The sequence below is a fragment of the Galeopterus variegatus genome, unplaced genomic scaffold (assembly GCF_000696425.1).
Source record: "Galeopterus variegatus unplaced genomic scaffold, G_variegatus-3.0.2 Scaffold4351, whole genome shotgun sequence".
NCBI classification, from domain to species: domain Eukaryota; kingdom Metazoa; phylum Chordata; class Mammalia; order Dermoptera; family Cynocephalidae; genus Galeopterus; species Galeopterus variegatus.
The window spans coordinates 32580-46326 of record NW_007730462.1 but is presented as its reverse complement, the minus strand read 5'-3'; the positions used below and the strand labels follow the sequence as shown (position 1 = coordinate 46326).

Genomic DNA, 13747 nt, shown 5'->3' with positions numbered 1-13747 from the left:
GATGGCCGGTTAGCTCACTGGCTGAGCGTGGTGCTGACAACACCAAGTCGAGGGTTAAGATGCCCTTACCGGTCATCTTTAAAAAAAAAAAAAAAAAGAAAGAAAAGAAAACATAATTAAAAAGGTAAAACTGCTATAAATAAAAGTCTAGAAGCCAAATGTGAATTTTAGGAGAACAGTCACAGTGTTGCTTACTCTTTTTCATTAGTGTAATTAAGATTTTGACTATGATTTGTAACAAATCTTTTCATATTTAGCTGGCATCCTTACCAAATGGAGGGTAGCATTGAATTCTGAAGAACATAAGTTCTATCCAGAAACAAAAAAATGCTCCTGATCATGATCTGCCAATAAAAAAAAGAAAAAAAAATTAAGCAATTTTAATATTTTGTGAAGTTGAAGTATTTATATTCTCAATAAAATAAGAATAAATTTGAAGGGTATCTGTATATACACTAGACTACTAGGATCAAACATGTCGATAAACACATCTACCTGAGAATATGCCCATACCATTTTCAATAAACTATTCTATTGTCTTAAATCTTGCTGTGGTTTCGAGAAAAGAGACACTTAGAATGGTCCTCTGACTTCTTTGCTATTTGAAAAGTAACTGAAAATAAAAATAGGAAATCAAGAGGACATTCATACAATCTTCCTTAGCACAAGTGCTAGGTGGTAAAACTGCCTTAAATTGTACATGTGGGGTTTATTTGGTGGGGAGGGATAGATTTTAAGATTTTAAACTTGCAGAATATAAGGTAAGAATAACAGACTAGAGAGAATAGAAAAGGTTGTGATATGAACAAACTAAAATACAGGATTTCACATATTATCAAATAGTGGACAGGATGGCCATCAAGACTGACAGACAAAATGTTACTCTTTAATGAGATAAATACTTTTTTCATTAAGTGTAACACAAAAATAATCCTAAAATGCAAGCCATTCTGAAATGCTGGTTTATCTGTAACTTGCAGTTTTAAAATAGAAAACGCAACAAACATTAGTTTCCAATTCAGAAAAAGAACAGATATTGAGGCAGTTTCCCTACTGCAAAGCTTTTAAAACTAACATTCCTGTATTTGAAGACATTTAACTACAATGTTTAGCTGAAATGTAATACTTTTTCCTGCTTACCATTTGTCTACAATGGTTTTGCCAGCATCTATCGATCTTCTTTAGAAAAAGAACACTATCCAATGAATCCATGAAATATATGTTAAGGATATTTTAAAGTGCATAGTACAAGTAATATATGCAATGTAAGAGCACATTTGTCTTAAATATGGAATATCCTACATGCTAAACACTTAACTATAGAACAAAATGCTACTTCTTAAACTGTAAAAAAATTTTAAATCCCACTAAAAAACAACCTATAAAATCAAGGTGTAGATGTAACTGAACATCACGTTTTCAGTTTATGATTTCCCTTAGAAGATTATCTTCCCTCAAATGGAAACTTGTTGGAAAAAAAGGGGGGGGGGGGTAAATACATAAGGACATCTTACCTACACAAATACCATATGTAGATTTGGACCCTAATTAAGCTGAAAAGGCAAAAAGTCTGTTTCTTCTTTCTCTAGAAATACAAAAAAAATAAACCCAAAATAACAAACCTATAAAACATAGGCATTCCACTTCAAGCTGGGTTAAACAGTGAGGGAGAGGGAGAAGACAGAAATACAAGATTTTTTGTTTTTAAAAGGATATTCTCTGAACTGATGAATCTGTGCTTTGATGTGATCTTCACAAATCTGTCTCAACTGTTTGTACAAGTTTGCAGAAATCTTGTAAGAACAGAGATTTTCTACAGCCTGCAAGATTAAACACATACTTTCTTAAGGAGAAGATGAGGAAGGGAGGGTTTCTCAATTATTTACATCAAATTCTTATTATTTTGATATTTCTACCACATCAGCTTATTAAAAAGGGTTATTCATCCATTTAAGACACAAGGTAAAAGAAAATATATCAATGTGGGTGGTAAACTTTTTCATAACCAATATATTATACCAAAAAGGAACGAATTAATATATTTATTATGGCTATACAGGTTAAGGATGAACGGAATCAAGCCAAGTTCTCCCCTGTGAAGATGTCCAATTTATAGCAACTGCTACATATGAAAGCTGTCTTGTTCTTAAAAATGTTAATCATTTTCACAAGCAGAACTCCATTTGGAGTTTAAAAGATAATTTCACCAATTGTTTATGTATCAGATGGGTCAGGCAGTCCTACTACAATTGAATCAGAATTTATTTATACTTTCTTGGGTTTTCCTGAAAGGAACAAAGCAGAAATTATTGCTGGCAGTTATTATAATGAGTATAATATAATTAAATCCCAAGGAATTTTCTCCAACATTTCAGTTTAAGAATAGTTAATAAATATAGGGGTTTTAAAATTTGCACCACTAAATAAATACTAATTACAAAAGATATGACTGCATTTTTACTTCATTCTAATAGTTGAATTAGTCTTTTATACTCAGATCCCAAAAGGAAAGGCTTTGGATTTCAATGAATTTCTCCTCATGTGTATCAAGACTTTCAAATTTAAGGCCGGCCCGTGGCTCACTCGGTAGAGTGCAGTGCTGATAACACCAAGGCCACGGGTTCCGATCCTACATAGGGATGGCCGGTTTGCTCACTGGCTGAGCGTGGTGCTGACAACACCAAGCCAAGGGTTGAGATCCCCTTACTGGTTATCTTTTAAAACAAACAAACAAATAAACAAAAAAAAAAAAGACTTTCAAATTTAAAACAACGGGTGTGGTAAAACTCTTTAAGTGAACCCTGATATAATCTACAATTTCAACTAGTAATGACTTAAGTATAACACCAGAATTCCTTTCTCACCACAACCTAAGGCAAAAATTCCATTAAAATGGACTCTAAGGGGACATCCAAGTTATGTTCCTTGGAGTGGAATTTCATAAATAGGTAGCTGAAAGTCACATTCCCAATAGGCAGGTCCAGTAAGTAAATTAGTAAATGAAAGAAAGATCAAAGAGAACCACTTATACCATCAGAGGGAAGTCACTATACTTCACCAGGAAACAGCAGGCCGATTACATTCAGTAGCTTTGGAGGAACGAGAAGGCTGAGTCTTCACTTTCCATGTGACCCGGAGTTAGGCCACAAATGTCTAAGGGTATATTTGTTCATTACACGTAACTCTCTGTTCATATTGGTCCTCTATGAACTGTCCCCCTTCCTCCTTTAGTAGTCCTCTCATTACATCTCAGTCTCCCTTTTGAATGACTTATTTTCTTGGTATTTCTCATTTCCCTGCTTAGATTCTGTCATGACTTAGTGCGTACTTCAACTTCTCCACATTTCCCACTTCTAGTACTTCTCTAAGTCCTTTTATCCCACTTCCTTCTGCAGCATCCCCCTTTCTCCCATAAAACAGTTCTCAACACATCTATTTATCTTCTCACAGAAGATATCACGTAACTTACTATTCAGCTAGGTCCCAATTATTCCAATAAATTCTTAGTTGCCTCACCTGCCAGTGATGGCACTCACACCAATCATACCACACTGACTTGTCACTGAGTCAATACTATTTATCTTTTTATGTGTATATCCTGTCTCCCTGACTCTCCTTAATGACAGAAAGAGATCACGCAGTCATTTATCTATAAGTTCCTTCATGTTTTTGTGGCTTTGAACCAGGTGACTATATTAAGTATTCAAAAAACTAAGGTATCTACAACAACTAGCAATGTGTCCTGAACACAGAAGGGGCTTCTAGCATAATGAGAAAACTGGCCAGAAAACATGTAATTACAACAGCATGATGCTATGATGGGTATAAGCAGAGAAAAGAGGCCCCTAAACCAGCTTTTTGGGAAGCGCAAGTCAGGAAAGCCTGGGCAGAGATAAAGAGGCGGAGTCCCAAAGACCCAGAGGGAAATTGATAAAGACTAGTGGGAATAGTGAAAAACAGAATTAAGCCAAGCTTTTTACACATTCAGCCTCACCTGTGTTTAGCTGAAGGGTAGTTTAAGAAGTCTAGGGCAAGAAAGGCAAGAAAGGCAGGAGCAAGCATCTAAGGTGAGTTTTGAAGGTCAAGTATGAAGGGAACACTCTGCTTTTCTAATTTAGCCTCCACTGCTTCTTAACTATAGACCAAATCTAGTAATTTTCCTTCCTCGACAACTTTCCATCAAGCTCTTCATGTACTGTTATGGAGAAATCCCATAATAGGTATAAACAAAAGGCAAACGACATAATAGTGTGGTACATGGTCTACTATCATTTATATAAAAAAGGGGGAAAATGAACAAAAACATACACAGTTGTTTTTACATACATTAAACATCTCTGGAAAGAAACCCCCCAAAAGTAGTAACATTTGTCAAGAGGAGAACTAGCTGGGGGGTTGGAAGATGGAGTGGAAAAGAGACTTTTTACTACATGCTGTGTAACACTTCTTGGGCTTTGAACCAGATGACTATATTAAGTACTGAAAAAACAAATACTTGCCTCCCCCAATAAAACCCTTTTTATCATTCCCACCACCACATATTTTAGCATGGCATTCAAGACCCATTCCTACCATTTTAGTCTCATATCCGATTATAACCTTCCACACATCCCATGAGCTAAACACTCTACTTTCCCCACTTTTGAGCAAGGTTTGTTTGGAGGAGTCATGTGTGCCTAAAACAGTGGCCTCCAAAACTTTCTAACCCCAAACCACAGTAAGAAATATATTTCATGTCACAATCATTGTACATGAAATAAGTTTATATGATTGAAACAAAATCTTCATGAAACATCATTACCATGTGTGATGCACTCTAATAGTTCCTATTTTATTTCTTTTAGAAAAAATGCTGGTCACAAACTAATAAATTACTTTCCTGAACCTACTAGAACATAAGTACTTTAGGGGCAAGGACTAAGTGACCTCTCTATCCCCAAGGAGTCTGTTCAGCTTTGCACACAGTAAGCAGTCACTGACTCAACAAGGAATGAGTGTTTAGTACTAGTATTAGTACTCTGCCTCCTCGTAGGTGCCGGGATAGAAACATAACAAAGTGAGATAAGCTTATTCCAGATCTTCAAAATATACTTTCAGAAATGTATTATTATTTTACATTTCACTAACTAAATAAAACACTTTGGAAATCCCTGGCGTTTAATCTAGTTTAATTATTACTAAAATAACCTCTTGTCTCACAGGCACCTGTTTGAATTAAATAAATTCTAGATGTTTTACAACTTCTTTAAATAAAACTATCTTGATACTTAAGCTCCCAGTCATTACTGGTAAATATGCTGCCTTAAATCTTTTGAAGATCGTCAAGTATAAAATACATTCTAGCAAGATTTTATCCTTTATTTCTCCAAATCCCAGCCCCTCCACTCCAAAATCCACACCTCACATCAAAAACATGTTTTTTTGTGGAGGGGGGTGGGGGGGAGACACTCCAAAGAAAATATAAACTTGTAGCAAATGTTTACTTAACAACAACAGACAATAAAAAAAAGCTACTGAATTCCCACCAGGGTGCTGAACTCTGGTCACTGACCTAATGGGTTGGTTCTTATTTTTTAAACTATGTTTAAAGACAGAAATGTACCACAAAACTTTTCAACAACTGATACAACAATAAAATCTAAATTCTCTCTACATCTAGTGGAAATAGCTAAAAGATCCTCCAAATATATCAAAAACTAAGACTTTGTAGAAAGGAAATCAATAATACAATGAAACCTAAATTACTTTTCTTTTTCAACCTAGTAAACAGGACTTAAATAAGACTGAAAATTATTAAGGACCAAGAATTTGTAATTGCACATTTTTTAAAATAACTGCTATTTTTAAAGTAGCAGTTAATTGTTACTGATTAACAATTCAGTAAAAAGAGGAGAAATACTAACAGACTAAGCTTAAAAAAATAAACAGTGTGGGCCGGCCCGTGGCTCACTCGGGAGAGTGCGGTGCTGATAACACCAAGGCCCCGGGTTCGGATCCCATATAGGGATGGCCAGTTCGCTCACTGGCTGAGCGTGGTGCTGACAACACCAAGCCAAGGGTTGAGATCCCCTTACCGGTCATCTTTTAAAAAATAAATAAATAAATAAATAAACAGTGTAACATCAGTTAAACAAAGTTACATAGAATCCAATAGCTAGTCATCAACACTGCTAAGAACCTAACTGCTCTCCTATAACCACTGACTGCTTAAGCAACCAGATTTTACAATATTAAATAACCTATACTGAGATATATACACTATTTGCTTCCAGTCTTGTGTTCAACTACCCTATAAATGAGTCATTAACAGAAAGGTTCATTATTTAAGATTTATTTCACAAAAAGCTAACCAGAGTTCTCATTATTAATGATAGACAAAATTATTTTCATGAGAATTGAAGTATGGACTAGGCTTGCCTTCAAAGATAACAGCTAGACATTTACACTAAGAATGTTACACTCTCACATATAAACTTCTAGCAGCTCCAAAAAAGATAGCTGATTTAAAAACACTATGCAGCTACTCACACAAAGGCTGAGAACATGAGAAAAATAATCCCATTATTTAAAATATTACTTAGTAAAAAACACACAACAAAACCAAAATTCCAACTATAAGATATCACATGTGAAAACAGGACACATTCTTGAGAAGTGCAGAGGGATGCTGTTCCTAGAAAGTTCCTCTCTTTTTCTATTATTTTTCAAATTTTGCTAATGGTGTCTACTGAAGCATATTTGGAATGTAATCTATTTATCAGCCAGCTGTTCTGGCCTAGTGTGGATTTAGAATTTAAAAATGTGTGGCTTTACATTCTAAAATAATAATTGAAAAATAAAAATTGTATATATTTAAGATATACAACATGATTTTTTGATACATTGTAAAGTAATAACTACATACATTAGCTTTTTTTTTTCCTTTTTTTTTTTTTGTCTTTTTTTTTTTTTTCGTGTCCGGCAATGGATCGCAACCCTCAGTGTTGCGCCCGTACCGGACCGGGACCGGCAACGGGATCGCAACCCTCGGTGCTGTGCCTGCACCTCACTCAGCCAGTGAGCGGGAACCGGTCTGTATGTGGGATCCGAACCCTTGGCGGGAGCGCCGCCCCGCTCCCAAGCGGCGCACTGTAGCAGTGCGCCACCGGGCCGGCCCATAAAAAGTAATTTTAAAATAAAGTTTTCTTTTTTGTTTAAAGACACAAATATTTATTATCATTGATGATATCAATGTATAGTAGGGGTTGTACTATGTACTTTTTTGCAATATTTTATTTACAACTAAACAACCCGGCCATATAGGCAGTGTTACAGTGTTAGTCCTATTTGTGGTTAATAAAAAACAAGCAAGCAACAAACAAAAAAGCCAAAAAAAACCCCAAACAAAACAAACCACTAACCACTGCCTCACTCTTACAGGATTTCAAGGTTGTCAAGGAAAGATAATTTTAAAACAGGTGCAATTCTCATTTAAAATTACTTTAAAAAGACAACATTTGCTTATCGTGAATGCACTCAGAACAGCGTGTTCTTTTCTAGAAATTAAAAACTTAGTAGGCAGTATATGAAACCCACACTAGCTTAAGCTTTAAAGCAAAATGGTTTTTCATGCAGAAAAAAGTTCTGGATAGATATATGCTAAAAAGTGTTTACTTCAGGGAGAAGAGGGTGGGATAAGGGTTTAGAGAACTTTTGCTCGGTATAACTACATATTCCTATATTGTTTCAATTTCAGGAAAGTAGTTTTTAATTACATTTTAATGAGTCAAAGATCAAATAAGCACCTGAACTCCGGATGATATGAAATAACTCTACCTCCTTTAATCTCCATTTTGAACATCTCAAAATAATCTTTCTGAGAATGATCCAAAGGAGCGTTTACAAAATTAAGGATAAAAAACAAAGTGCTAGAAACAAATGCTTTTGCATTTATTATCGCAGAAGCAGTAAGGTACTATGAAGAATGCACACAACAGTGAAAAGTTGTAACACTTGAGATTTTAGGCTAAAGAAATGCAACTGAACAAAAGCAGGTAAAACTTCTGAAGTACAAGAAAGTAAAAACAAAAAATGTAAGCTACAGGCTCTTGAAACAAAGATTTAACAGAATCAATATATCAAAAAATATTTTCAAATCAAAAGCTCTGGAAAACATTCAAAGTGAACAGGGTTTATTAACAACTATAATCAACATTTGTTATAAATATGAAATACATAAAGTAACACATTATTGAAATTAAATATGCTGTATACCAGCATATCCGAATAATAACCATATATGTGCAAGAGCAAAAAAATTACCTGCATTGGTAATAATGAATTTTTTCCTAAAGCAGAACAACTGAATTGCTTCAAACACTGCACTACGGTGGTATTTGAAGGGATGGGGTGTATTAGTGGGGCAGCATGGTGGTGAAAGTGCACTGGACTAGGAATTGAGCATCTCAGTTTGAGTCCCCCTACTCTGCCAATATACAACTCTGGGCAGGATATTTAACTTCCCTGAGACTGTCTCCTCATCAATAAAGTGGAGATAATAACTACTACCCTGTCTACTTCAGAAAGGGTTTCTATGATGCCTAAATGAGATAATATAAGATGAAGCTGCTTTGCAGGCTGTCACACACACTGTATGAAGATATTGGACCATGTGATCTCTCAAGGCCTTTCTAACTCTTTAATTCCATAATCCTACTTTCATTATTGTACAACTCATGAGCCATATATACCAAAAGAACTAAATGAAGTGGGCTTATCCATAAGTAATAGCTTATTACTACTACTACCAGCTAATATTTACATAGCATTAAAATGCTTATAATATTACACAGCATTATAACTATGTGTTGTTGAGCATTGTTCTGAGTGTTTTGCATGCACTGACGCATTTAATTTTCATAGTAACCAAAAATGGTGATCTCGATTGCCATAATGAAAGTGAAAAAGTTTCTGGCTTATGAAAAAGTTTGACTAGTGATAACATCATCTTACATGACTATTTATATATCATAGTGCTTCAAGGTGTTTTTCAAAACATCTTATTTGATTCTTATAGGCAACCCTGTAAGGTAGATAGGACATATATTTTTTCCCCTATTTTACAGGGAACACTAGAGCTGAGAGGGATTTAGTTCCTTGCCCAAGATTACAAGAGTAATAGCAATCAAAACTACATCCCAAACCTGTCTTCTGATTCCTAATCCAGGGTTCAGCCATCACCATACAACCTCTGCAAGTAAAATATGAAAACTACATGATAAATTGAACCAACATAATTTCTTACAAGGTACTCATCAATCCAGATTCAAACTATGAAGTATTTTCTTATACCAAATTGCTAGTGCTACAATAGAAAGTAACTTCATGAATTGGTTGTGTGTCAAAAACACAGTGGGGCGAAATCTCTTGGTAGCAAGATTCTAATCAGTAACTGACCTTGACATTATATTTCAGTAAAACATTTCAAGTAAAGACCCTTTTGTTAAGCAAAAGAAACAAATCTGAACCTCAGACTAAGTTGCGGGGCTACAACCTGCTGCTCATTTCTGGGCTAAGGTGTGTCTTGTAGCCAGGAAGTAAGACAAACATAAAAAGCAAGAAAAAGAAATGGCAAGGGGCTGACCCGTGGCTCACTTGGGAGAGTGCAGTGCTGATAACACCAAGGCCGCGGGTTCGGATCCCTATATAGGGATGGCCGGTTAGCTCACTTGGAGAGCGTGGTGCTGACACCAAGTCAAGGGTTAAGATCCCCTTACCGGTCATCCTTTAAAAAAAAAAAAAAAAGAAAGAAAAAAAAAGAAATGGCAAAAGGCTACTAATAGGAAGGGAAGGAGGTAGAATAAAGAATGTGAAGAATATCTGCCTGTCTCTATGCCTTTTCTGTAGGTGGGTAACACAACTACGCAAGAATTATTACAACAGAATGACACGTCACCAGAAATCACCTTTGGGATCCATGCTATAGGATTCCATTATAGGTAAGACCTCTATTGTACCAAGGTACACCTAACTATAATTCCTAATCAGAAGGGTCCAAGATAAACCCAACTTATACCAGTATGACTGTAACCAAAGTTTACATGAGAATATGTGGTCTGATTATAAATAGAGTACATCAATTAATGGAGAAGTTGTAATTAGAAGGAAACCAAAAGTCTACTTAAGGACCCATTTCAGAAAGTAAAATCCATATATATCCCACCTCAATTTATGTTAAACGAATCTAGTTACCCACATTAATACATACCTGGTAGAGTTCTTCTAAATTGTACTTAATTGAAGTACTATTCTGAATAGCTTCAACTGCTTCTTTCAGTTTCTGCCATGTTTCATCTGTGTAGTTTTCTGGTAATTTAGGCTTATCTAGGTGATAAACAAAAAGTTGGTATCGGAATAATATGTAGGATATATAACTGAAGATCCATAAAATACAACAGCATTACTATTTTTTAGGATAAATTGTTATCTTTATAACTATTACTCCTAAAGTAACCACTGTATTTAAGTTTAGTATATAGAATAAAATTTGAAATGCCAGAATACTGTTTAGGTTGTTTTGACTCTTTATAAACCTCTAAATCTTTCCAACAATGCCCTGAGGAAAACATTATTATCTCTATTTCATAACTGAGGAAACTGAGGCTGGAATTCACGTGGTAAGCTTGCCCAAGGTCACCATAACTAGTTGATGGCAAAGCTGGGATTCTAATACAGATCTGTTTGACCCCCCCCAGTTTACGCAGCATCTAAAGAAATGGAGAGAAACATCTTCACTCAGGTTTTAAACATTTAGAAGCTGAGTGAAATTTTAAAAAATTAAAACATCCAAATGACTCCAGAACTTATGTAGCATTTTCAGAATGGAAAAACGCATCTTAATCAACGCTTTTAATTTAAACTCTGTTGACCAGCAATGAGTGAAAAAAAATTTTAATTAAAACATCCAAATGGTTTAATAATATTTTTCCTTTAGGAGGGAGAGAAAAACAAAATCTCTGAAACCAATTTGCAAATGCAATCAGGATCATAGCTCATTTCTTAAAAAATCCTTGGCTATTAAATTGATATATTTTTAAGTGAAATAATGAACACATCAGTCAATTACAATTCTTATTCACTTCGGAAAGCTCTATTCTTAAATCAGAAATACAATACTCTTGAGAGTCTGGGGATAGGAGGGAAGTAACACAAAAAAGAAAGGGTTAAAAATAGACAACACCGTACCCTCTGCTTGAGACAAAATAAAGCATATTCCTGATTTCCATACTAATGTTGAAAAAACAGCATGGAGAACCTAATTTTCTCAATACTAATATTTAGCCACAAGGCACTTATCTGGTAAATATTACTAAAGTTCATTCATTCACTTCTCCATTTAATTAACATTTATCATCTATTACCTACCAGTTAAAGGTGTTGCAAAAGTCAGAAAAATAGAAATAACACTCAACAGATAAAAACTGATTTGGCTCTAATTCATTTTTAAAAATTGCTGATCTTATATTTGCATCAATGCATTCATAATACTCTCAATCACATATCTCATGCACAATATGAGCAAATTTTCTTAAAAGCTGCAGGTCAATACTTTAAAACTCATTTTAGTGATAAAAAAAAATAGATATAGTAATCGTTCCTATCTTTAGACTAGTGGTACACAGAGTTACTACTTCTGTGTACAGACAATATTTTTCACTTTCAAACCCTGCCTTTGGAAAGAAATGCAGAGACCACAAATATTTTTCTCCAAACATTGCTTCCACGATGACTTTCATGAAGATAGTACTCAACATTATAAATCTAATTATAAATCTTATTTGAGCATGAGAAAATCACTATTGCTACCTGCATTTTTAAGGAGTGGAGAATGTGGCCTACTGAAGCATAAAAATAAAAACCCCAGCAGTGCCAAGCCTCGCTATGCACCTGAAATAAATAAACCTCTTTAGAATACAAATCTCTCACCTGTAAAATCCGGATCAATCATACCGATTGTCAGTATTAGAAGGAATAACAGATTAAATGAAATAGGTTAAGAAAGATCTCAAAATACTGCACAGAAACACCCGGTGTATGCTTCAGCACAAGGATACCAACCACCCCTGGAGAATGAACCCTCCACCAAAAATAGGACCTCCCCTCCACCTCATTGATTATGCATAAAACGTTAGGCCATCTCTATACTGTTTAATATATTAACATAAATAGAGCACGTGACCGCCCAAGTGTCAAATCCTTAGTAGGTGATTATGGATTTTGGCCTTGGTTACCTTTAAAGTTCTTGATCACTAACTTCTTAGCAGAGCCAGGCTTGCTGTTAGCAAAGCTAGAGACGGTGGTAGAAGATTTGGCTAGGCCGTTTGCATGATGCACCGAAGCCACAGAAGAGATTAATATACTCTTATTTTTAAGTTGCTGCTGCTGAGATGTTGCAGCAGTTGGTGAAGATGAGGAGGAGGAGGAGGAAGATTCCTCAGCCATCTTCGCATCAAACCCTACAAATTCCAGGGTGTCTTCAAAACGCAGCTTCTTCTGTATCGGTACGTGGCTGGAAGCAGCTACTGAAACCCCCAGGCAGAAGGACGAGGTTGAAGGGGATGCCGAATCTCTGGGTTGTAAAGGAGGAGAGGAAGAGATGGAATCAAAATCTTCTCTCTCGTTACTACTGTTACTGCTGCTGCTACTGCTGCTACTGTTTAACTTTCTCTTCTTTGCAGAGGTGGGCGGAGTGGTGCTGGTATTACCATCAGTGGCAGATCTGACCTCCTGAGCAGCAGCAGCAGCTGAAGGATTGGGGGAAGAAAAACCTGTTGGAAACATGAAAATAGCGGGGTCAACAGGCAGAGGAGCATCAAAAACCTACGTTTATATGCCTGCGTGCGTGTAGGAGAGGTGGTAATGCTAGAGGGGGAAGGGAAGAAAGAAGAGAGGAGAAACACAGAGGACGAGAAGGAAAGTGAAGGGGGGGCCTACACCGGGGGAATGGGAGGTTTCGGAAGGCGGATAGGCTGACACCAGGAGTGAGCAGAACGAGGGGGGAGAGCGAACGAGGAGGCAGACAGGTAAACGGCCGTGCCGTCCCCCTCCCCTGCTTTTCGATCTCTCTCCCCCCCTTTCTGCAGGAGCGACTCAGTGAGTCTGTGAAGCTGCAGCTCCTCCTCCTTTTCTCCCTCTCACTGGGAGGGGAGATGCTGGGGTGAGGGGGAGGGGGAGGGAGAGGGAGAGAGAACCAGGGCTTGTTATTGTCAATAGCACAAGAGGCTAAAGATGGCGCCACTTCCGGTCACGCGGCGCCGAGGGAGGGGCGGCGTCTCTCTCCGGGAGCGGGGGGGTGGAGAGAAGCACTGCAGCCACCCGGGGGGCGAGGGAGCTGGTTAGTAGTGGGACGGCGGGAAAGGGGCAGCTGGTGCGCCCCAGACGCTCGCGCTCGTTCCCTCCCGCTCCCTCTCCCCTTCCCTGGCAGCACCCTCCTCCCCCGGCTCACCGGTAACTCCCACCCCCTTCTTAACGGTCCCGCGGGAGGCTTCGCGCCGCAGCGCCCTTACCGGAAGTGACTGGGCAGACACTTTTCATAGCGCCCAGATCCCGAAGCCCCCAGGTCCGCAGGACGAGTGGGGGGGGGGGCGGAGTAGGAGGGGGGGAGAGAAGTGGAAAGGGAGGAGGGGCGGGTCTTCGAGACACCTTCAGAGCTCCTGATTGGAGCTTTCTGAACGCCAGGCCGGCCAGCCGGCCGGCAGGGGGGGGGGGG

At 37.5% G+C, this 13747-nt stretch overlaps 1 protein-coding gene across 2 annotated transcripts in view; it reads right to left on the bottom strand.

Moving 5' to 3' along the window:
* Positions 1 to 13043, bottom strand: part of CUL4B (cullin 4B) — a 31596-nt gene extending 18553 nt beyond the window's left edge. For both annotated transcript variants that reach the window (XM_008587361.1, XM_008587362.1), the window contains exons 1-5: positions 12270 to 13043; positions 10247 to 10362; positions 1717 to 1820; positions 1141 to 1210; positions 271 to 344 (exon numbers count right to left, since the gene is read on the bottom strand). In XM_008587361.1, coding sequence (XP_008585583.1) covers positions 271 to 344; positions 1141 to 1210; positions 1717 to 1820; positions 10247 to 10362; positions 12270 to 12819 — 914 coding nt within the window. In that variant the 5' untranslated portion in view covers positions 12820 to 13043. The remainder of the gene's footprint in view (positions 1 to 270; positions 345 to 1140; positions 1211 to 1716; positions 1821 to 10246; positions 10363 to 12269) is intronic.
* Between the last annotated feature and the right edge of the window lie 704 nt (positions 13044 to 13747).